A 25,398-nucleotide genomic window follows, 5' to 3' on the forward strand; every position below is an offset into this window, starting at 1 on the left:
GGGGAGCCTGTTCCAGTGCCCAACCACCCTCTCAGTAAAAGAACCTCTTCCTAATATTCAGCCTAAACCTCCCCTGTTGCAGCATCATACCGTTCCCTCGGGTTCTATCACTGGTCACCAAAGAGAAGAGATCAGCACCTACCCCTTTGCTCCCAGTCAGGAAGCCTCAGTCTCCTTTTCTCCAGGCTAACCAAACCAATGGACTTCAACCTCCCCTTGTAAGTCTTCCCATCGAGACCCTTCCCCATCCTCATTTCCCTCCTCTGGACACTCTCCAATAGTTTTGTGTCCCTCATGTACTGTGGCACCCAAAACTGCACCCAGTACTCAAGGTGAGGCTGCACCAGCGCGGTGTAGAGCGGGACAATCCCCTCCCTGAACTGGCTGGCCATTTTGTGCTTGATGGACCCCAGGATATGGTTGGCCCTCCTGGCTGCCTGGGCACACTGCTGGCTCATGTTTAACTTGCTGTCGACCAAGACCCCCAGATCCCTCTCAGCAAGGCTGGCCTCCAGTGTCTGATCCCCCAGTCTGGATGCACAGCCAGGGTTGCCCTTCCCAGGTGCAGAATCCAGCACTTGCCCTTGATAAACTGCATGCTGTTGGTGATTGCCCAGCTCTGTAATCTGCAAGGCTTCTCCACCCTCAAGACCTCACTGGTCTTAGTTTGGCTATTATTTTGTTAACATACACACCCAGTGCTAGGTACTGTTATTAACTCAATATACAATCTTTATTCTGCTATTTTAAAAGAGGCAATAGCAGCAGCCTGCATTAAAAATACCTTTCACACTGCATAAAACAAACCATGACAGGTAGTGCAGGAAACACCACAGGCTACAACTTCTCTAGAACCACACACCAGTTTCCCTGATCATAGTAACTCTTCTGAACCCGCACACAATCCAGGGATCTGCATGCTGCTTCCAGCTCCCCTTCACAGAACACATGGTAGTAACGGTGGAAAACAGGGCTGGGTTCTTGCAATTCCTTAGAGCCAGCTGGAAGCGACACTGTATCAACATTTTGCCCCTTCTTTTTAGTGCCACCTTTGAGGTGCCAGGGAACCAGCAGATCTTGGGAGTGAAAGGAGGTCCGGTTAGTGTGAACAGGCAGCCGGGAGCCTGTGGCTGGCTCCGCATCGCAGCCTTCATCCTTCGAGTCATTCAGGAGTGGGTCAGAGCAGGCTGAGCCTCGGCTGCTGCCAGCTCGCACCTGATCACAAAGCAGCCTCTGGGCTGTGCCAGTGTTGATTTCCTCGCCTCTGTCTTTACTAGAGTTCTTTTCCTTAAGATATTTAGACTTCTGGTTTTTGTACTCTTGTTCCATGGCCCAGACGTAGATGAGTGCTGTTCCACCAGGTCTTAGAAGCCGGGTGAGTTCACGGATAGCAGCCAGTCTCCTCTCCTACAAAGGAAAGGTGAAAGCATGAAGCTCGTAAACAGAAAACGAGATGGGAGAATGGCATGGCAGCATCCCCTCCTTACTGTGTCCCCCCCGAGACGTAATAAAAATCAGAGGAATTTTTTCCACTGTTCATTTTCATTCCTAATACAGTCCATCACTATGTGCAAGCCAAGACATGTTCCTGAACACAATTCTGTGTTTGAAAACAGTGCTGTGCTGACCATGGTTTCTTCAACATATCAGCCCAGCTGGAAATGACACACACCTCTTCAAGAAGGCTGCTCAGTATCTAAACTCCAAGATTCAGATGATGTATACCCTAAACCTGCAGCTTAAATTTAGGTCCTCTGACCACCCAAAGTCAGCCTTCTCCAAAAACAGATGTCTTCCTACTTTTCTATATTGCATTTAGAAACATCTTCTGGATTTCTGGTACGGAGACACCACTGGGCCCACCTCAGATTAGGGCTCCATGGTCTAAAAAAACCTGTTGCAATGGCACAATTCCTGCCAGGAGACGCTTACACAGCCCAGAGATATGGCAGACTAGTGACCTGCTGTTCTTTGCAAAGCATGAGAACCGCTCAAGACCGAGCCTGGAAATACCGTATCTCTTGCAGAGCCTCCTTCTCCAGTGTTATTAATAAGCAGACCAAAATGAAACACAAACACCTAGGTCAAAGTGCCTGTAGGTACAAGGAAACCTGACAAGCAGAGAATGAAAAGAGAAAGTCTAAACAGCTGCAGCACAGCACCTTAACTCAGCTGTGACAACTGCTTACACCAAGTGCAAACCTTGGATTTCCCCCCATTTTGTGCTTCTCTTGCTTCCCTGAGCCCAGACTAGCAGGTTTTTGTAGCAGTAGCAGCTCTGCCAGTGATACAGGGGAGCAGAGAGAGGGGGTGACTTACTGCTGTGGAGAAGTGGTGGATTACAGCAATAGAGATGCAGGCGTCACAGCAGCCACTGCGCATTGGCACCGACAGCGCGTCGCACACGAGCGCCTGGAAATCTTTTTCTCCACAAATATCCACCAGGTTTTTGCTGCGATCGCAGCCAACCTGTAACAGAAAGTGTTTCATTAAGCTTTTCATAAGAGGATAATTACAAGACTGGAAAATGATTTTCGCTTGATGGTTACAGTAATGGAGTCATCACAGTCTCCCACTGAGGTAACACATTTTAGTTTAAAATAAAAATGAGAGCGAGTGTGAGAAAAAAGCCTTGAGTAAGAGGGCTCTACGGCTCCCAGGTATAGACAGAAAGAAAAAAACCCAACCCTGATGCTTACCTAAAACAAAGATGGCAGGCTGCATATTAGGACAGCTCATTATAGCGCCCTAATTCTGTACCAGCTTAAGACAGAACAGGTTTTAATGGAAGTTTTCCTCCAAACCAGCTTTTAACCTATCTTGAAACCAGCAAAATGAGAGGTGACCAAACTCAACCCCAGAATTTTCTTTTCCTTTTCAGCTGCCATTTTTAACCTCATGACATCCGAGGTAGACAAATACTGAGCTCACAGAAGCTGAATCTACAAGTATAAATGACAATCTGGTGACACTGGTGGCATCTCTGGAGTACGTCACACAGCTTCACTCATCAACCCTGTTTCATCACTTCAGGAGAAGTAAGGGAGCGCTCAGGTACAGTCCTCTTCACCCTCAGTGTCACAATCCACAAAACTTTAAGCACAACTAAGTTTCTAATGTTCTATACAGTCTGATCTAAGTGACCCCTGGGAACCACATCAGGGCACCTCATCTAACGTTTCTTTTTTTCCACTTTAAACCTTGCCCGGTGCCCAAGTCAAAGAAGCATCTAGAAGATAGGGGTTTTTTTTATGTGCTTGAATAAAAACAATGAATCCAAACTCATGAGCCTTCTGAAAGAACATATGCAGCCAGGCATGCACTACCCTCATTGTTGTGTCTGCCACACACATTGAATGCTCAAACCAAAGCCCTGCGACCCAGTTGTGTATCAAACTCAGCTTGCTTGAGAATATTAAATTTATTTTTGCTTTCAATGATCAGCAACAAGTAGGGAGAAGAGAACAGACTCAGAATGCTAAGTAATTACTGCTGACAGCGTTTATTACATTTGATATAGAAAGAATACTAAACCATCCTTGATGCAAGAAGAATAGCAAACAACTTGTGATGGTTAATTAATCCAACAGAGACAGCAGTACTGCTAAAATTAAAAATCTCTTTTGCAATGATTCATTAAAATATATGTTTTCCATATATGAACCAGTAAAATGAGAAGTTTAGTTTTCCATCTACCATCACAGCTTTGTAGAAGACCAGGATTCGGTTCCAGTCATGCATCCTGGAAGATTCCAAGTGAGTTGCTTTCTAGTCAGGTTCCTGACTTTTGGTCCAAAGTAAATGAAACAGTTGTAAAAATGCCAACCCAACAACCCAAGATAATTTTCCACAAAAACTGGTACTGTGAATATGTACACATTGTCCTGACAATCAGCTTCAAAGAGACCTGAAAAGATCAATCCCAGCATTGCTTTATTCCCATTTATTCCTGGTCTCATCTCTGCGTTTACCAAAGCACTCAGTGAATAGTGTTATTTACGAATAAAAAAAAAAAGAAACTCTTGTTTACTTGGAAGTAAACACAAATCCCATCATTTCACACTGGAAACCAACTGGAGTGTCTTTAAATTACTCTCATCATGGCATGGATTTAGCTGACAACCTGCACGTTAGAGATTCCACGCCTCATTACCAGTGCCTTCCACTACTCTTGCAATTAAGACATCAGCATGCAGTATTTAATAAAACTCAAAGCACCAAATTCACTTCTGTAGAAGGAGGGGGGAAGAATACTCACAACAAGGTTTCTCAGAAAGAATTACTTCAGCCCTCCCTTTCTGTAGTGAAAACGGACTGGATAATGGAACTCTGTCCTCCCCTCCCAAAATGACCTTGAGAAGGACTACACTGTATGTTGATGAAATCCAGCGAACTGAGAAGGAGAACAAAGGCACGACTGCCAGAATGTGAAGTCCTCATTTGCATCTAAATTATATCAAATAATTACAAAGTCAGGCTTACTTGTATTGTCAGACTTATTAAAGTCAGCCTACAGCCAGAGCAGACAGACTGTTGAAGTGGCTGGCTCTGAACACGCAGCTGCTCTGAAATAGGTGCATTAGGCTAAAACTTTACATGGCTTTAAATGTAAACATTAACAGGTGCTCTGCATATAGGCCTAAATGCTGAACACAGACATGCCTGGTGCTGAAGCTAAGCAAATTCAGCATCCTTGCTAAAATTATCTCTGCATAGTATTTTAGAAGAATTATCACCACCACATTCTGGCATTTTCTGGTTTACAAGAAACACACATTCATTAAACATCAAAATATGTTGGGTTTAGTCGCTCTGAAAACTGTAAGCTTGCAAAAAGCAGCTAGCTTCAGCGGTGCAATGCCAGCTTGCAGCTGGAAAACTAGCCTAGGATTTTTCCAAGTATAGAAAATATCTACAGCAAGGGGCAGAGACCCTAAAGTTAACTTTTCCCAGCTCCGTTACTAACTGATTTCTATATTCTGAAGCACACAAAAGCTTTGATGTGATGAAGTTTCATTTACAGGAAACAGTTCAAAGGAATGTTTTAATTTAGAAAAGGTTTATTTTTCTCTAATTAAACATGAATCAAAACATTTTAAAAACAATTCTCCAGATAAAACTGAAACGCTTTGATTTCTGTTAGCTCATAGCTCTAATTTTGATGCTGTCCCCGCTGACATCCTAGAACAGAGGAGGAAGTATTACTAGTTCAGTGTCCAAACCCAACAGAATTAGTACATCTTGTGGTGAGCCATACTGTATGTGTTTTTCAGGGTCCCTATTTCTTATTGTCTTGAGTTCTCTCAATCATTTCTTACACCTGTTTTCCAATTCAAAGTCCTTGCTCAGCTACTCCTCCAAACGCACGCCCTTTCGCACACCTACCTCAAACAGCACGGCTGACTGTCCAGCTGAATCTGCCCCTTGGCGAGCCCACCTCTCAGCAGGTTGCTCTGCACTTTTTGGTATTTCTCCAAAGGAGGTTGGCTCCTCAGGTTTCTCAGGCTTTACTCTGGGCAGCCATTCCCACATCCCTGCCTTTTCAGCAGGCACCTCCACCCCAGTGCTTTTGGTGATGAGGGCAGTGGCTCACTGGAGCCCCAGAGTGGCTACTAATCCATGTTTACTGGGGCTCAGAACCCACTTACATTTTTAACAGGCATTTCAGGCACTGACTTTCCCTGTACCTGGATACACACTAACTGCATCTAACTTTTGTTTTAAGCCAAGAAATCTGTGTTAGTACTGAGGCCTACAACTCCAAAACTAAAATCCCAGCAAACACAAAACCAAGGAAGAGGTAAAGCCTGGTGTTGTCCGGCATACAGCACCCTCTCTTTAGGGCATGCTGGGTAATGCAAACCTTTAGACTAACAGAGGTATTAAAAAAAAGATTAAGGTAAAAAAGGGAAGGGAAGGGAGAAACAAGTGTAACACCTGTGATTTGTCCCAGTTTGCAGCAGCTCTGTACTGGCGTCTGGGAACGGGATAATACAGGCAGACATCCCAGCCCGCTCCTTTGTGATCCCAGGCACCTTCACCTCCAGTGTGCCAGCCAGCAGTAGCTAAACTAAGTTGTATAAAATGTACTTAATGCAGCAGTTTGGAATAGATCATTAAGGGCAAAAGATACTAAATAAAAAGCTTCCTTTCTAACTGCACTGTAAATCTCCAAGAGAGAAATCACCTTGCAGACTTAAAGACAGGTTGATGTTGCCCACCACTATATATTTTCTTGCTGTGTTATCTCATTATAATTAACTCTACCTGGTAGAATGAGTCCATTTAAGTATCTGGAAACCTGATTGATTCAGCACATTAGAAAATGATGAAGAAAACAACATCTAATTCTGAAATCCAGCCACCAAATGAAATTATGTGGCTCCCCAGAGAAACACCTCAGCCATAACTGATAGCACGAGAGCCTCAAGGAACCAAATTACATTCCAGCAAACACACACATACACACACGTAGAAAGAGACACCAGCAAAGCCACAGCAGGACAGACAAATCTCCTTGCTCCAGTTGGTCTGAGACTGCCTTTAGCAGTCCCTTCACGTAGTGTTTTGGTTTGCCATTGCACACAGTCAGGGTTGCTTGTGGAAACAAAGTGCTATGTCTACAAGGTGAAGTTCATTTCTCAATGACAAAGCATCAGAACCAAGTTGAGCAGCTCAGGTTCATTCCGGTTTTGTGCTGCTGTTGCCTCTTTCAGAGCTCTCTTTAACCCAGATCTCCCATCATTTTAATGATTCCAACTCACTGAGTGAAAAGGGCAGGAAAGGTTCTTCTGTCTTGCCCTCTCATCATTAAAACACATTGAACTGGCTCCAAATACACTGTTGCAAGTTAGTTTTGTCTTTCCTGCTTTCTCCCACTATTAAAGTCCTTTGGATAGGAATCTGTTCTCCAACAACATGGACTCAGCACACTTAAACCCCACACAACGTTATGCAACCATACCACAGCAAATCCTCACCTTCTCTCTTCCCCACACCCTGCAAAGTCAACCTTTTATAGCGCCCCAGCAGACCCCAGTTGGAGACAGCAATGCAGAAAATAAAGAAATACACATCTCACAGCAAAAGGGTGTCTTACAATACAAATAACATTACTGATTACCCCTAATGAGATGCACCACAAAACCAGGAATGTCTGCATTAAAGCAAAGCATTTGGGCTCCTACACTGCCATAATTTTTCTTCCTAGCATCAGTATTCGGGCAAGGAGAGTAATTTATATATAAAGAAAAAATATCTACTCACTGATGTTTTTGGTTGTTTGTTACTGGATTTACCACCAGTTTATCAGTTCAATTAAAACTGTAAACCACAAAATTCAAAGACTACAATGTCTTTCAGTCTTTCACTCACACCCTAGCCCTGTGAGGATGCTAAATACTCCTGTGGGACCTACACATCACCACACCTACACGAACATCAGAAACTGGGAGACTGAGCTCAAGCTCATAAAAATTGATGAGTTACATTGCAGTGATGTCAGCTGGCTCTGGAATGAAAATCTTGTGGTGATGGGGTGATGGGTAAGGCTGAAATGTAGCATTCTAAAAATAAAGCCCTGTTTACTGTTACGAATATTAAACTTGAAAGCACTTAAAGTGTTAAATAATTCCCCCAAATGAAGCTGTGTGGGGAGAGGAGACAACACACAAAACCAACTCTTAAAACATTTATCTCTTTTTGCATTCATTCAAACAATTTAAAAAAGAAAAAGCTGCTTCAGACAGAAAAAATAACCTGAAACTTTATTACATTCAGTCTTTCCTCAGTCTTTGTCCCAACCACATCAGACTGATTCCATCTCTCGTTCAAACATTCTTAAGCTGAATTTGTTTTCATACAACTGCTGCGCTTTCACTGTGCCAGAGTGATGCAGCCATTACAGCACTGTCATTTTTGCTGAACAAAGCTGGACTCACGAGCATTTCATTGTCACACAACCACACTCAGGTACATAAAGCTGTATGTAATCATACAAAGAAACTGAAGAAAATACAGTAGCACAGGCCACAGCTGAGACACCTTCAGACAGTGCCTGAAGACTAAAGCCATCAGGAGAGCTACCTTAGCTTTGGTCTGCCATTAGCACTGGTATTGAAAGCATCCTATCTAAAAACAGAGTACATCGCCGGCCTTCAGAAAGTGAAGAGTTTTCAGCATGCCTCAGGTTTTCAGCATTTCTGAGTCAAAACACACCAAGCTACATAGCTGAACTGTGCTCTGGACAACCCCTGAGTAACTCCTAATTCCCAACAAGATTTAGGGTAAGAGCTTTGCTGCACCATGCATAAAAAGTCACCATGAAGCACAGCAATTGCTGTGAAGGGGAGGCTGCAGCAATTTATTAAGTTTCTGCCTGGGCTTTATGCTCCTAAGTCAAAAGGCATAAACAAGGGAGGAAACCAATGCCCTGCATCTAGAGAGCACTCTAGATGACAAGGATGCACCAGAACCACAAACCTTATTCTTTAACTAAATTTTGGAACAGGTTGCTCAGAGAGGTGGTGGAGTCCCCATCCCTGGAGACTTTCAAGGTCAGGCTTGATGAAGCTCTGAGCAACCTGATCTAGTTAAAGGTGTCCCTGCTTACTGCAGAAAGGTTGGACTAGATGACCTTTAAAAGGTCCCTGCCACCCCAGTGCATTCTATGGTAATTCCTCGCCCTTAGATCCATGTCCAACCCCTAGTAAATGGCAGGAACACAATACAAGAATCAGCGCTGTGCAATCAGACCTTTCTGTTGAGCCCAAGAGCGAGCCCAGGAGGACAAGAAGAAGTGGAAAAGACTGCTCCTTTCTCCCTCAGACAAAAAGAGCAGTTCAACAGGCTGACTCATCCACCACAGTCACCACAGCGAGGAGATGCGCTACTGGTAATAATACTGATGCATTGGTAACACTTGTTCCTATAGAACAGTACAGCAAGGGAATAGAGGTAAAACTCTCATTAAGGGATATGAGTACTGATTTCCCATTACAGAATAAAAGAACACCGATTGCCCATCAATCAGAATGCACAAAATAAAGAACTGACGTCAGGCACTTCCACAGCCACAGAAATAGCAAAGTACTTCAAGTAGTACCTTACTTCAAATAATAGCCACTGCCAGTGGCTCTAGAGGAAGATCACACACACAAAAATCATCAGGACAGTTCATTCTCTAAAAAGCTGTTCAAAAGAAAAACATCTTGCAAAGTCCTGTCCACTGGCACTCTCCTTTGGGTCAATAAGGGTTTGTATTAACTATGAACAAAGTGATCTCATGTCTCTTAGAAGAATTTGACTCATTCCCTATGACTGCTGCCCAGTGCTTGGCTTTCTGGCATTTTGCGACAGTGGCACCAAACATGCTCAAAGGATTTTGTCTGCTCAGCTGAAAACAGACTGCTGCTGTTTAACCCACTCCCAAACCATCAGGTCCCCTTGGATCATCTCACTGTCCTCAGTTGATCACACTAGGTCAACTGACACCCACTGACAACCCTTCATTAGCACTGCATGGCAACCAGCAGTCCTACCTTCCTTGGTCTCCAAGCCAGTGTCACATCACACCGTTCCTCGCACCTACAATAATTCAGTTCTTATAGTCTTTTTTGAGATACCTTGTCAAAAGTTTAAAAAAAAAAATCTGTAAACACAATATATGGCAGTTTTTCATTAAGCATACTTGTAAATCATAGAATGTGTAAGGTTGGAGGGAACCTTCAGATGTCATCTAGTCCAAGCCTCCTGCAGTAAGCAAGAATATCTTCACTAGAGCAGGTTTTTCAGAGCCCCATCGAGCCTGACCTTGAATATTTCCGGGGATGGGGCCTCCACTACCTCTCTGGGCAACCTGTTCCAGTCATCTACCACCCTTATATTGAAAAACTTTTTCCTAGTATGCAACCTAAATCTGCCCTTTCCCAGTTTAAAACCATCACCCCTTGTCCTCATGAGCAGTTCTTCCCCAGCTTTCTTATAGGCACCTTTCAGGTACTGGAAGGCCATTCTAACGCCCCCCTGGAGCCTTCTCTTCTAAAGCTGAACAAGCCCAACTCTCTCAGCCTGGACACACTCCAACAGGTCCAACAGGTCCATGTCCTTCTGGTGTTGAGGGCTCCAGAGCTGGACATAGTTCTCCAGGTGGGGTCTCACGAGAGCAGAGTAGAGGGGCAGAATCCCCTCTCAAGGTGATTTGGCTTTGGTTGACAGGTAAAGATAAATACAGTAGAAATCAGGAGGCACTGTTGTGCTCCTGAGACTCTCTGCTGGCTTGCAGATGAAAATAAGCAAGTGCAGATCTAGGGCCTTGCTCCAAGCAGGAAGAAAATAAAATGTCACAGAGGCCAACTGAGTGAAGCAATTCCCAAATTCTGTTTTTCAACTGTCTCAACTGCTTCTTTAAAAGTTCCCTCCCTTTAAATTGTTATTTCCCATGTTTTTGATTTCTCCTGCAGGCACATAAGAAGAGAGATAACTCCTAAAGTAACAGAGGAGAGGAGCTGACTTGCAGTTGACCGCCAGTAGATACATGATCTTTCTTTCTCTCTGCTGATTAACTGTGGGCTTTAGAAAACACCCTGGTGCTAGCAATTTCTCAGCACAGCAACTTGCAGAGTTTTCACCTTAAAAGTCCACCACAGACCTACACAACATTCTAGGACTAGGTAGCCTTCATGGTACCCTACATAACTCTCTTCCACTCTATTTAGGTTTGCTGATTTTTCTTACAGGAGTCTGAAAGACTGAAGTGTACTGAACATTAATAATTATTTTCAGGCCACAGCAGCCAGGCATAAACACGCCTACTTAAAAATCAGGTGATCTTGTTCTAGCTTATAAGAGCAGTAATGGAAATAAATCCATTACTGTACAGACAGGGCTGTAAATAACAACTTCTGTTTTATAGCAGAATATAAATAGCAGGACAGAAGCTCCTGAAACAGACAAACAAGTCTGACTTTTATTATTAATAATGAATGTTTTGCTTGACATAGAAGTTTGCAAGCCTGATGGATTTCAAAGTGTTTCACAGTACAAACACATGAAAGAATCAAACAACTCTGGATCAGGGGAGAGCTGATAGCATAGCACACACCTTTCCAAAAGATTTCTTTTGGGTGAAAACAACAGGAAGTTTGACCCTTGCAAAAATATCTGAAATATCTGCAATAAAAACAATCCCTTGGTTCATATTTTTATGTGTTTCATGTAAAGGGAGAGAAGTAAAACTGGGCTAAATACACACAGAGAGACAGAGAAGGTGATGAGAACATCAGCAAGAATGAAGTCAGAACTGTCTGTAAGTGAAGAAAAGGGAGCAAAGGGCCAGAAATCTCTGCTGACGTTGAGACTCCGCCGTGAATTTTACGTTGGCACATTTACTGCCCCTATGCACAGAGCCAGGCGTGGGCCAGGCAAACATGACTTCATTCACAAAGAAACCACAGCACCAGCTGAAAGGGAACTGAAGAGGATATTTGAAAAGTAGTACTGCCCATGGAGACTTTGGGGACGTACCCACTGCGTCCCCCTCCCATCAGGCAACAAAAAGCTTGTTGGAATGGCCTAACCATTTGCCCTTTGAATAAGCTTATTCAACAACAAAAAAAAAGGCTAAAGCATCCATTACAGTTTTTCAATCCACTGCACCCATTACCGTTTTTTTTAATTAATATATTGTGACTTGTAAATCCAAAGTGGCTTTGAAAAAAGAAAGGGGCAATGCACATAGTGAATGGATGTGGAAACCTAAGACATTGGTAATCTTGGATCAGGAAACAGCTTTCTGTTCTTGGCACTCTTCCCACAACTGAAGCTTCCACGTGCTGCAAACCACAGGATAGAACAGGCACCAGTACAGTACCAACAAAACAAATGACAGTAACAACTACTTACCATGTACAAATCCTCGCTGACACCGAGGTATTTCCCGTTACCACAGCCAACATCAGCCACTATAGACCCTTTTGGCAGGGACCTGAGGAACTCAACAATTCGGGGCCATGGGCTATGCCTGGTGCTGCTGAAGTGTGTGGCTATCTCCTCATACACCTTGTGCACGTATTCTTGCTCCAGCTTTGAGGCCTCTGTCTCACTGTGGGGAAATGAAGGTTGGAGCTGTCTTTGCTGTCTTTTCTGGCTGTCACAGACAGATGGATAAACTACATGTAGCAACAGACACACAAAAGATGCATTATTTTAAAGTTGTTCTTTGTTGGTTAAACTTTACTTAGCGAATCTACCTTAAAACAAGCCACCTGCCCTCATGTACTAGAGGTTACCTACAGTGACCACACATCCTTCTATATTAACAAGGTTATGTTTTCAAAACTGACAGTGGCCCAATATCAAAGATCATGGCATCACTGCAATTCAGCTCTGAAATACTGTTCTGAGGGCACAAATGGACTTCAATTCCATGTAACTGTTGAGCCATTATTATCTGCACTGCCCTAAGGCACTTAATGTAGCTCTATCTCCAGATCTAACTGCTTCTCATTCTCTAATGCACTTATTTCCACAAAATTACAGTCCTCTTCAGATAAACAACAACAAAAACTCATATGAACCTGAGGAATAGGAACTACTTCTATTCTGGTACATTATTTTAGGTCTTGAGATCCCAGTGAAATGCAGGATTCCAGATTACTTGCCTGGCTCCAGAGCAAGCCAAATGCCTTTCTGTATAGAGAAACTACAGCAACCAAGTCGACACAACCAGTTCCAGCCATATGGTATGCCTAACACTGACCCATTCAGGAACAGATACCAGGACTGCCAAAACGACCCAAAAGGATAAACCTGCTTGCTAAAAACCTCCAACCAAACAAAAAAAACCAACCCCCCCACACCCAAAACAAAACAAAAAACCCACCACCCAATCAAACAAACCACAAAAAACGGCCTCAACCCCCAAAGCACTTGCACACATACTGGCAATAACAATTTCAACTTGAAGATCGCCTTGAGACACTTACTGCAATTGCAAGGGGTTCTCCTCACTTTCCTGAATGTAAACGATGTCCTTGTTTCCCTTCGATTGAGTGTTAAATCTCCAGCATCAGCAGTGATTGTACCAACTTTCTGCCCAAGCTCAGATGCTTGAATGACATCAAATTTTCGAGGTGTAATCCTAAAACCAAAGTAATGCAGAATACAAGAGTAATTTGCATCAGAAACAATCCATCTTTATAAGAAGGCACTTCTTAAATACCATGACAAGTGTGATTACAACAAGCTATTTAATGTACTACTGCTTCTTAGTTTTCAACTTAATAAATTTCAGAAGAAAAAAGAAATCCTGACACATAAAACTAATTACATTAAAGTGTTATTTAATTGCAAGTAGCATTTCCCCTTTCCTCCCTGCCTTTTCTTTGGATTGTTTATTTTTCTAGGACTTATATTAAAAATATAATTGTTAAAGATAATATACACCACTAAAAATGGTGGCTCTGGGTACAAAAGCACAGAATTGGCTGAGGTCTACATTAGTAGAATGAAGTTTGTTATTAAAAATGGGCCTCTCCAATGAATCCCGCTTTGCGACTGAATTGCTCTTCCATTTACTGACAGCAGAAGATGCAAAGCATGTAGCACTTGGGAGATTTCCTAAAATGCCTGATGGGAGAAACTCTGCTGTAGATATTTCTGGACCAAAATCTATCAGTCAAGCAAACCAGGAGCAGAGCTTCTCAACCTACATCTGGATTTAGCACTGATCTTAATGGAACACAAAAAAACATTTCTGCAAGGACAAAATTTGTAAAACAAAACTGATTTGGAACTTTCTTGGAGTAACAGAAATTCCAAATAATTTTTATGAAGAGGTTTACATTACAAAAAAGTACTGAACCCAAGACTTTTAAATAGCTCTACAAATGGATCTCTCAAAGTTGAGAAGAAGAAAATGAGAAAGTGAAATGCGAAACTCAACATCAGGGAAGAGAAAGAGCTGCACCCACATGTGATTTCCCATCACTTGCACATGGGAAAAAGTAGATACTCTTAGAACATACTGGAAACTCTTCAGGGAAATAGCTTAGCACTTCAAAGCTGTTACTGTCACACCAAACCACCTCCTGATCTTAGTCATTAAGAAGATCAATGCAGAAATTTCTTAAAAAGAAAAAAACAACCAACCCAAAACACAAACCTAAACCAAAATCCCTCAGGAAGGCCCTTCAGAGCTGCTGATTTCAAAGTACTTGACCCTCAGCAGGGCAAACTCTCAGTATAAAACTAACTTCTACAGTGGTTAGTTGAGTTTAACCCTCAGAGGTTGAGCCAAAAGGGCCTGGGGGAGGGGGACAGGGAAAAAGTGTCCTGCCATTCAGTCTCATCTCAGATTTCCACTGGAACTTTTTTGTGGGTCACATGAAACTGCTGACCAGTGCGTGTGCTTAACCAAGAAGAGTGATCCGAATGCCAAGGTGGCAGCCTACAGCCTGATCAGCATTGACAAACTTTGCTGTATGCCAACTTTTCTGCTGCAGGGAAGCTGATCTCTAATCCAGTCACAGGGAAAGAGTTCAGGTCCTTTCTGCCTGGAAATCAGGAAGCAGCTACATTGATGCTCCAACTAGATGCTGCAAAAAGGAGACATGGAGCAGCCTCAAGAATGGCAATTTCCAAAAGGCAGCTATGGAAAAGCTGGGATCTAATAAAGAACTGCCTTGTTCATGGAAGATCACCAAATCACCTCTGGAGATAATCTAATCCAACTCCCTTGCTAGAGTAGGATCACTAGAGCAGGCTGCACTGGACAGCATCCAGGTGGGTTCTGAGTATTTCCAGGGGCGGAGACTCCACAACCTCTCTGGGCAGCCTGTCCCAGAGCTCTGTCACACTCACAGTGAAGAAGTTCCTCCTCATCTCCAGGTGGAACTTCCTATATTCAAGTTTGTGCCCATTGCCTCTTGTCCTATCTCTGGGCATAACAAAGATAATGAAACTAGGATGGAATAATCAGCTGAGGATGCCCAAGACTCCTGGAAAGGAGAGCTTCACATCCTGAGTTTGCAGATTTCCTATCTCATTTTTTTTGTACCTGCTGCAATAACAGCTAATATTTTCACAAATAAGTCTTTTTTTTTCCCCAAGGTTTAGTTTCAACCTAGAAGCAAGAATTCTACATAAAGACTGAGCTAGAAAATAGGATTCTCATTGTCAAAAATAAAATGCTGCAAATCCTCTTGCTTGACACAGAGTGGTTCTATTGCAGGTGTCAGAAATGGTGTTTTGCCATGTTACCCAACCAAATATGAACCTCATCAGAAAAAAAAACCCACAAGTGATTCTCATTAGGACCCTAAGTGTACTTTCACCTATGAAACAAAAAGAGCACATCTCTTTTGTGCTCCTTGATGACACCGTGTAGCATATTTTTTAACCATTGGTCTCTCTTTCAGAGAGAACAGAAGAAAACTTCTCTTCCTGTGCACTTTATCGGGGTCACAATGAAATCTCTAATTTCCTTGGCATTCAAATATACACACTGAAAACATTTCCAAATTAATTCCAAATCTGAACTTCCTGCTTTCTAATTTTACTTCTGAGGAGTAGATAAAAGGCGTCACAAATGATCTAAGATGCATCCCGACATTATATAGACAAGTGAATTAACTACATTTGCTTGCTGGATAATTAATGTTGTTGATTGCAACAGTATGCTCCCCTAGTGTTTATTTGAGTAACTGCCTTTAAAAACATACAGAAAAACTATTTTTAGGAAAGGTGGACAAGCACTGGGGCAAGACCAACATACATGAGTAGAGAGACCTGGGATCTTTCTTTTAACGGTTTATGTGATTGGTTCTCAAAAAAGACAAGCATCCCTTGGAGGTACAAATGAATTAAGCAATAGTCTGATACCAGATCTTCATAGACAGGCACACTAACCCCACTTGAATGCCTGCTGCAAGTACTGCAAGTGCCGAGTGCATGCTTCCCTGTCCTGAGAGACTGGCTGCCCAGGGCCAGCTTGGAAAGAGCAGAGTTGGTGGCCTTGGAGACAGCTGCTGTGAAGACAGCCAGAGGACTCAGAAAGGACCATCCCTCCTTCCCTGGGAGTTGCTTTAAACAGAGACTGTCCTACTGAGCCTTGCTACAGCCCCAGAGGTGTCCTCAGATGTGTGTATGCACAGTCACTGCCCTACTGATCCTGGCCTTGACCCCCTGGCTGACAGCCCAACCTGGCCTCAGCCTGCTCCCATGGAGCTGCCTGATGCCCAGGGCTGGGGGCTGCCCGCTGCTTCCCTGACGGGAAGAGTGTCTTATGTTCTCAGAGCTGCAGATAACCTTTCCACAAGATGACTGACAGTACCCGACAGGACAGAATAAGCAGCTTATAAAGCTGGCATCCATGTTCAGTCTTGCATACAAAAAATACCCCAAAGTAACAAAGACTTCTCAGGGCTTTTATAATGATGCACGTCCAAAGTACCGGCTGCTTTTTACAACTATTTAATTTATTGAGGGAACATAAAGGTGGTATAAGCGCTCTATAAAAATGAACAGTTTAAAGGTCATTGGAGAGTTCACATTCACCCTTCTTCATAATACAAATTAACCAGTAAAATTAACAGGCAAAAAATCTTCTGCCAATAAAAGGATTTGATGTTTAATTTGCACAGAATGCAATTAGTGTCTCCAATTGACTGTTGTAACTAGTGATGGCTTGGGTCAAACAATGGAAGAAACATTTACCATGGGTATTTCTGTCCCATAAGGGTTTCCACATTATCCTGAAGCACGCTGCTGGGGCTCAGAGCTCACCAAGGTTTTAGCCTTTTTGCCAATTTCAGCACTCCTATTATAGGTATCTCCCAGTGGTCCAGGATTTAAAAAGCACGTATTTAAACTCTACAATAAGCAGACCCTTAAAACACTTTTCAAGAAATCTCAGTACAATGCAGCCTTATCAGTATTAAAGTGTCCCTGCAGTGGCTGGGAAGAGCTCAGGAAGACTTCCTTTTGTCACCTCATGCCCTCCGTGCAGGGAAAGGCACTGTCTTAAACCAGCCTTTCGCTAAAGCCTTTGGCATATGTGACCCAGTGGGAAAAGCTGTGGGCTGAAATGAGGGAAAGAAAATGGTGAAGCTAATTGCACTACAATCAATTCTTTGCCAGCTCTGAGTCACTAAGGACTTTCACGCTGCAGATCTAAGCAAGAGCAATTTCCGAGGGAAACTTCACTTGTGGCAGCAGCAGGAAGCTGCAGCCCAGGGACTGGCAATTAGCTTCCTAAAATCCCCAATTCTTTCAGTTTAACCTGAGCAGCATTGGAGCAGAGGTCTGAATTTGTTTAATAACAATTATAAAACCTGATTCTGAGAAATTTTAAATACAGGCTGTCATGAATAAAGCAAACAAACATTGTATACTTCTTTTTCCTGTTATCAGCAATGCACATACCCATGTGTCCACAGGTACCTGGATTCTCCAGCCATCACCAATAAACTGCATCGGGGCAGCATAATTGCCACTGTATGGCCATCTGGGTGTTTGAAATCCATCACAATCTAAAAAGAAACAAAACCAGCCACCACAGATAAGCAGGACTTACAACACTTCACATACATGCCAGGCATTCTCAAGTCTTAGTTTTGTTCATGAGAATACTAGTAAGTAATAGAGGTGGTAAGGGGACGACAGTTGGACTAGATGATCTTGGAGGTCTTTTCCAACCTTGATGATTCTATGATAATATTGCCACAAAACAGGTACATATTTCCTAGGGATGTAAAACCCTCTAGGCCTCTGTCCTTAATAACTCTCCCTTTCAGCATGGTGTTCAAAAGTCTGAATACATATATATACACATATATTCAGATTTATAAATATATTTTTATATAGGTGTGTATATATAGGTAATTAAACTACTAAAAATTAGTATATTTATTTACTTTCACAGTATTACTGCTTGTATTGTGAGAACACAGTGGCATCGTTTAATCTCTGTGTGTACCTATGAGGTACAACAGGTTTACTACCCCTCAGGTAAAGGCAACTGCATAAAAGGAGAAGGTGGCTCATTTCCTGAAACTCAGGTATCTGCAAGTTGGGTACCTGGGCTAAGGCTGCCAGCTACTCTCTTTCTGTGAAGTCTATTCAGAGACAAGTATCTCCACAGAGCGATTCATCCTTGTCTAAAACTAGAGCGAAGTGATGTGGAAATGACCCCATGCCCTCTGGAAATGCCTGTCCATTCACAGCAGATCGAGCTCAGGCAATTAACTCAGGTGGACAAACACCATTTAGATAACCAGTATTAGGGGACAGAACTAAAACTCAGGTAGACACACTACTAATTTCCAGCGTGCCCACATACTTGGAGGTTTGCAGCACAAGCACATGCAGTCTCCCAGATCCTGACTAACATGCCAACTACCAGACCATCCTTTTTATTATTTGCCACCTGGCTACTAGCCATGGCAATGTACTGAGGTAATGCTGTCAGCTTCATTCCAATTTCACAGCCCAGATGGCAGTGCTACATTTTGTTTCTGCTTGGGCTAGGAATGTTATCCTTTTACATTTCCCAGATGAGAGAAACTCTTGCTGTGGAAAATAAGGAGCAGGTCATTTAAGCAATCCAAACGAGTTACAGAAGACTTGCCAAAAAAGACAAGTGGTCACAAACTATTCAAGTCAGCAGTTCCCGCTACACTGGAGAATTAGCACCATGAAAGTGCTGCCACCTGATTTGTAACCTAGTAAGTATGCAATTTAAAAGCAGACTTACTACAGTATGCCAGATAGAAACAAATTAAACAGTTCTGCTTCTGCATACAGATGCATTTAACAAAGAGAAAAGAGTGGTGCAATGATCAGTCATTCAGCACCAAAAAATAGCAAGACAGAGACTGAACAAGCAAGACTTCTGAACACTACAAATTACCACTTACAACATTTGCTATTTAATGGTGTGAACACTGGAGCAAACTACAATGGTGTTTACATTTTTAGGAAGAAAAAAAAATATTTACACTGTGGGACTATCCACAGAGTGACACAGCTTGTCCTGTTGAGTTATCTAAATTTAATGAAAAGTGTGACAAATAGTGATGTTGAAAGGGAAGAGATATGGAGGAACAGGAGTAAAGCCTACCTATAAGCTCCAATTAATGATTCTGAAAAATTTATATAGATACACAAAGAAGTGAATGGCAGTCACTTGCTAATATTCTCCTTCACTTGCACTCAGCAATTTCTTGTAGGTATCCTCAAAGAGGTATGGGGTGAGGAAGGGCTCGTAGATTTGATGGTGGGGCTGTCCTACAGAGCACAACTAGATGCAAGCCTCTCTGACAAGACGTAGCTATCTGTAAGGTGAAGAAGCCAGAGAATGTCTAATCAGGACCAGCAAGGGAGGGAAGTATGAAAAGAAAAGAAGTAGGAAAGGAAGTGGTTGGATTAACTGGGTGACATGGTATGTCAGTCCGTCTTTTGCCTTTCTGCCTCATTGCTGGGAGGGGAGAGGTGTGAGGTGACAAGATAGAGACTGGTCTCTTCAGAAGTACGGCAGAATAAACTGAACATGAGACTGTCCAGACTCCTTCCCGGAGACTCAGTTACCTACCTGTACTTCTTTCTGTGTCAGGAGTAGCTACAAATGTGTCAGAAGTAGCTACAAAGCCCTGCTCTTGCACATGTTCAACAAGAGCACTTTCTCCAAGAGTCAAGGACTACCAGCTCCATGGGGCCTCCTACACTTCAGTTCCCATCTCCCTCCAGGCTCTGGAATATCACTTCATTCCCTTTCGCTTCTCTGCACACCAGAGTGGGGACTCTACGGAGCAGTGGGACATGGCTCCTCCAGCCTTCTCTGCTGCTTCATGCATCTCCAGTTCCTTTTCCCACACCCCAGTCTCTTAGCAGAAGGTGCACCTCAAGCCCTGTCCAGTTAACAACTGTGCATCCAAAACAGCGGAGGTTCAGAGTGCTCTATAGCAGACAGCATGCTGGGAATGAGAAGCCATAAAACTATCCCTAGTAGCTGGATTTTTAGGCAGAAGCGGCAAGAAAATAGCAGGCAGTAAAAGTGAGCATGTCCTCACAGCTGAACTTCAGCTATGCTAAGCCAACAAGAATATGTGAAACAGATTTCTGATGGTGCAGGATTTGAGGTGGAAAAGCAGGATATCACCTATTACATATAGCATCTGGCAAGTGTAGTCCTCACGATTGCAGGATTCCAGCTCTGTCCCTGCTCCCTACTTTTCCATGGAGGAAAAACTTCCGTGTTATCTCACACCATGTGGCCGCTTCCCTTCTAAATAAATTTCACCCTGATGACAAGCAGTGATGATTTTGGGAGGAAAACATAAATAAAGGATTTATTTGCTTGCAAACGGGCAATGACATTAAGTAATTGGCAGTAACTGGAAGAGTCAAAAAAGCAAATCCCAAACTGACTTTAGCTTATGAAGCAGAGATCCTCAGCTAGAGCATATTAAAGTTTTGTGCTTTTTCTATTAACAACAAATTCGATGTTGCAATTCAGACAGAGAATCAAATTTAAGGAGCCCGCTGTGAACATCTGAGAAGAATTAGTGCAATTCCTCTATTTCATTCCCTTATCGAGAATAACTGCATCTGAATGCTAAAAAAACTGAAGCAAGAGCACTTCCATCCTTTGTTTACAGTACAGTAAAGAACATTTAACCCAGAAGGGGTTTTGAAGAACTCTCTTCTTATCTCTGAAAAGCCTATTACTGCATGAAGTAGATAACATTCCCACACTCCTATATGTGTCTTTATCCTGGCAGAACATTCTAAATTGTCACTGTCACACACATGCACACAAAAGATTAACGCATTTGGTCCTCTTTTTAATTTACTAAGGACTTACAATCAACAAAGCAACTCTGCCGCTGCTGAATCAATCTGCTTCATGACAGTTTTGCTCCACAGGAGCTATTTCCAATTACTACTTTCGTTTTTACCTATTTTCTTTTTTCTCTTAGGTGGCAGAATCAATAAAGATCAAATTTCCTGGTAGCCCATGGTGTATCATCCAGGGATTACACTCAAAAATAAAAATAGTGAACGCTTTGATCTCATACAACTTTCACCTTCTTTCTTTGTACTATGGAAAAAGCGTATCAGTAAGTATACCAAAAAAATCTTTAAAGAAACAAAACAGCTAATAATACCTACTTGAGGATTTAAATATCTTGTCATGATGCTAGCTTATTTAAGAGAGACTTTTCATGATGAGGGAACACATGAAGCAGTAAACAGCTTTTCCAGGATGGATAAACATCAAAGCAAAGCGACACCCACGTAACAAGCATTGTTCCTGTAGTGTAACACACAGCACAATGCAGAAACCAGGAAAGAACCCAGCATAAAAGAAAAAGGAAAGTTCATCTTTCTAGGCTCCTCAGGGAACAAGAAGTCTGCACTGCCTTTCGGGCAATGGTACTGCACTTCATGAGAGAGCAGGAGGATGGAGGTGAATGACTGGTCTATCAAATAAGTAACGATCCAAAGGCCTAACAGCAATAATGCAGCAGGGCTATCAGGATGATGTCGATAAGGATTTCACTGCTACAGTGTGCAACGACAACATTGTTTCTCTAAGCTCTGTCTCTGATGCAATTTGTATTTGATGTTAATAGACTACCTTAGACGACACATAGTCTAAAGCTAAAAAAAGTACAATGTGGAATGCTTCTCAAGCCTCTGACATTATTTACTGAATTTTCAAAGAGCAAAGACACATTAGCAGCCTACACAGCAGTTTCCCACATGTAAAACAGATGAAAAAGAACGTCTACTTCAAAGACAGCTAAGAGGTTTAAAACCCACACATGGAACTGGAACAACACAGTGGAGCTCTATGGAGAGAGAAGAGCCTGCTGGCTTACGCAGGGCTGAGGCAGGCAGTAACACACAGGGCCTTTCACTGCAAAAAACATCCTAAATTCCAAAATCTGGAGTTCAGAAAAAATGCCAAACTTTAAGGGGAAAAAGAACAGGAATATCTGAATAACCCACATCATAGGAAATCTAGCTTATGTAACCTATGCTGATATTTATATCCTGTATCATGCCCCAGGGCCGCACTTGAGAAAATGAGTGCAACATTGACAATCACGATGATGAAATGCTTCAGTACTGCACACCTCAAAAATCTCTCAACACATGCACAGGCCTGCCCCATGCCACGTTTACACCAAAGCATATCATCTCTACAGTGATGCTAGTCAGATGCTAAACACACTTAACAGGCTTCTTCCCTTCCAAAATTGTACTCGATTTTCCATCCACGTTATGCATGACTATCTTCCTGAATTCTCTGTGTCATTTTAAGTACCTATATATTTCCTCCACTTATCTGAAGTCTAACATCCGAGCGTTTAAAAACTATTTCAATACACAGACATTACTTCATAACAAGGTCAGACCTCACAGAGAAGAGAATGACTTTCTTGATAACCTCAAGGAAGAGAGTGTATCCGCTGAACCACACATCAATATAGTTTCTTCCCGAGCTACTCTGTATGCCACTGACTCCACAATAACAAATTCTCTTCTTGTCTGTACTCTGTTTACAAGATTCAGGTAGCATACAAGAAGGGGAAAAACTATTACAATTTCCAAGCTAAGTCCTGTTGGATGGAGGAGCTTCCTATCCTCTCTCTCCAGGTCTTGTTACAGCTAGCTGGAATATACACCAGTCCCCCTGTACCAATGGATACACCCCTTTGAGGCTCACCAACTCCAAGTTACATGAAGTGTTTCAACCAGTGTAACACCAACCATGAGAGCTGACATACACTGTTAACTCCTCCACCACTGGGTCTCATTAATGATCACTGCCACTGAAGAACAACTCACACTGAAACTTACCCATTCTGGGAACACCCACATTTCTGAACAAAAGATCATGAGAGACAATCTCCAGCCCTGAGGCCAAATGACCCACACTGCTTGGATGTATTCCCAGAAGTGAGATTACTATTTGCAGCTCAAAGTGTTTGAAGCATCAGGAGAACCATGTTTGATTCACTCAGCCTGCCAGTTTATAGCAAGAAACAGGAAAGTGGTGTATTTCTTATGAGACAGCACAAGTGTTGAAAAAAGGATGGGGAGGGAAATAGATCAGCTGAAAGGGGACAAACACAGGATTCATCCACCCTGCCTATGAGGACAGCTGTCATATGGACTAAATCTAACAACATTGTGGCATTACATCTTTCAAAGACTTAGCTCTATACTTTAAGTAACTGGAAAAAATGCTCAACTCCTGTGGTTTAAATCACATCAGGGTCAAAGTAGTTTACTGATTTACTAACAACGCTCAAATAACAAGCAACCAGTGAGCTATACAGTGAGCATGAGCGTCACCGGAACAGCAGACAAAAACCACAGCACTAGATGCCTAGGACATATTAACAAACACCTACAAAGTTCACAGTAGCCTTCATAACTAATCCCCAAAGCTCTCATCCCACAGTGTGCAGTTACCTGCACACCACCTCCTCAGAGGCCACACAGGCCACCAGCACTCACCCTTCTCCTGGCAATGGGGCCTCCCCTATTCTCACATCCCTCCTGTGAGATGTGGGTGCTCCCCATGCACACACCAGTGGCAAAGGCACCCGGGCTCACACACAGGCACTCCAGGTGTGCATCTCTACTGCAACACCCTGTGCTGCCACCCCTCTAGCTGGATGCTGGCTCCTCATGGTGTCCAACTGGGTGGCTGCTCTGCCCAGCCTCAGCAGAGGTTGGGATGCTACAGGTACTGGTGCCAGCATCACACCAACCTTTGAATGCTGCTGTTCCCACTCCAAGAGCTGTCCCTGCTGCTACAAATATTTATGCCTCACTCATATACCTTTTCAAGCTGACTCTTATTTGTTTCAAAGGCCCTCTTTGTAATACCAGGGTTACTGTTTAATCTTGCTGACTGAACAGCCAGAGTAGAACACAAACCTCATTCATTAAAGACTACCCGTCAAATATGCCGATTCCTCCTCCTAACTAAAAGTATTAAGTTTCCCTTGTATGTGAGGGTATTACCTGTGGCCCTTGCACCTTCTCATATCATTACCCATGTTAAATCTCAGTGTTGAATATTAAGACTGACACAGAAAGACTTTCAAGCCCTACAGTAAAAGGCAACAGCTGCGTAACAAAAGCCTCCCTCCCTCTGCCACCATCAGTGTAACTTTCTCCTTTCCATAAAATGCTACCCAACCCCAGCATGTGACCTTGAGGTCCTTTTGTGAATCCAAAGACAAAGACTCAGTCAAATTCTCAACAATATCCAGCTTATTTCATTTCACTAACGTTCCATTTCCATCCTTTAATAAATTGCCTCCCTAGCTCTTAGCTTTAACTCTTTTAAGACACAGAAAGCAAGAGGCTAATGCTGTTAGTTTCCATTTAATTTCTTTTATTGACTTACCCTCCTCTGTAATATTTTCCATTCTCCCAGTCATAAGTCTTCCCTCACATCCGTGGGTGCTACTACACCGACATACAGGGAACTGCATCCACCTACACCAGAGCAGAATGTGCCCCAAATGTATGAAATCATTCATTTTCCTTTCCTTTGGGAAGGAAGTTTCCAAGATTCTGTATCACCTGCTCTCTAATGGAGCACGCACAACTTCTACTTTCCAATCTTAGTGGCCTTCAGGTGGTTCAATCTGTTTACGATATAATGCCCAGGCATCACAAGAAAGTAGTTCTGCATCCTCAAATACACCTCCTCAGGCTTGTACTTAATATATTACTCAATGTCCTGCAAGCAAATAATCTTTATTTACATGTTTAATGCTGTACCAAATGTCTACTGAGATCCCACTGAACAAGTCCTTATAACACAGAAGCAGCTGTTCTGAAAGTACAACTTTATATGCAAGTATGATGTCACTCACAGGGTGCCAGTATGCACATCTGTGCCTATGGTGCTGTGGCATATCTGTAATTCTTTCACAAATTATTGTCTTGCAAATCGTCAAGAGATTTTTAACATCTAAGTAGAAAAGGAAACCTGCTCAGAAAGGTGTTCAAGAAGAGCACCCTTCTAAAATCACTGATCATTGACAAACACGCTGGATGTGGAAACACGATACAATCAGCAATTTCCACATTACCAAGGCTGCAAATAAATGCAGCAGGACTCTCTTCACCCATAATCTTATTCCATGCCACCCTACCTGTACATCTATGGTCCTGCTACTGATCCTTATAACATTTAATTGCAAGTTTTCTACAACAGAAGTGGTGTAAGGGACCACAAACTGGGCCTGCACATAAGATAACTAACAACTGATACCCGACAAGCCAGGCCTTGGCTGAGTAAATGCTGCCAAACATGGAATAAGAAACACCTCCATAATGAGAGTGTCATTTCCAGGAAAGAGGACC

At 42.7% G+C, this 25,398-nt stretch overlaps 1 protein-coding gene across 1 annotated transcript in view; it reads right to left on the reverse strand.

Moving 5' to 3' along the window:
* Positions 1 to 709: 709 nt before the first annotated feature.
* Positions 710 to 25,398, reverse strand: part of ALKBH8 (alkB homolog 8, tRNA methyltransferase) — a 40,014-nt gene continuing 15,325 nt past the window's right edge. Inside the window, exons 7-11 of the mRNA XM_084261402.1 lie at positions 17,422 to 17,528; positions 12,984 to 13,138; positions 11,902 to 12,167; positions 2,320 to 2,469; positions 710 to 1,407 (exon numbers count right to left, since the gene is read on the reverse strand). Coding sequence (XP_084117528.1) covers positions 838 to 1,407; positions 2,320 to 2,469; positions 11,902 to 12,167; positions 12,984 to 13,138; positions 17,422 to 17,528 — 1,248 coding nt within the window. The 3' untranslated portion in view covers positions 710 to 837. The remainder of the gene's footprint in view (positions 1,408 to 2,319; positions 2,470 to 11,901; positions 12,168 to 12,983; positions 13,139 to 17,421; positions 17,529 to 25,398) is intronic.

Source organism: Gallinula chloropus, assembly GCF_964237585.1.
Source record: "Gallinula chloropus genome assembly, chromosome: 1".
NCBI lineage: Eukaryota > Metazoa > Chordata > Aves > Gruiformes > Rallidae > Gallinula > Gallinula chloropus.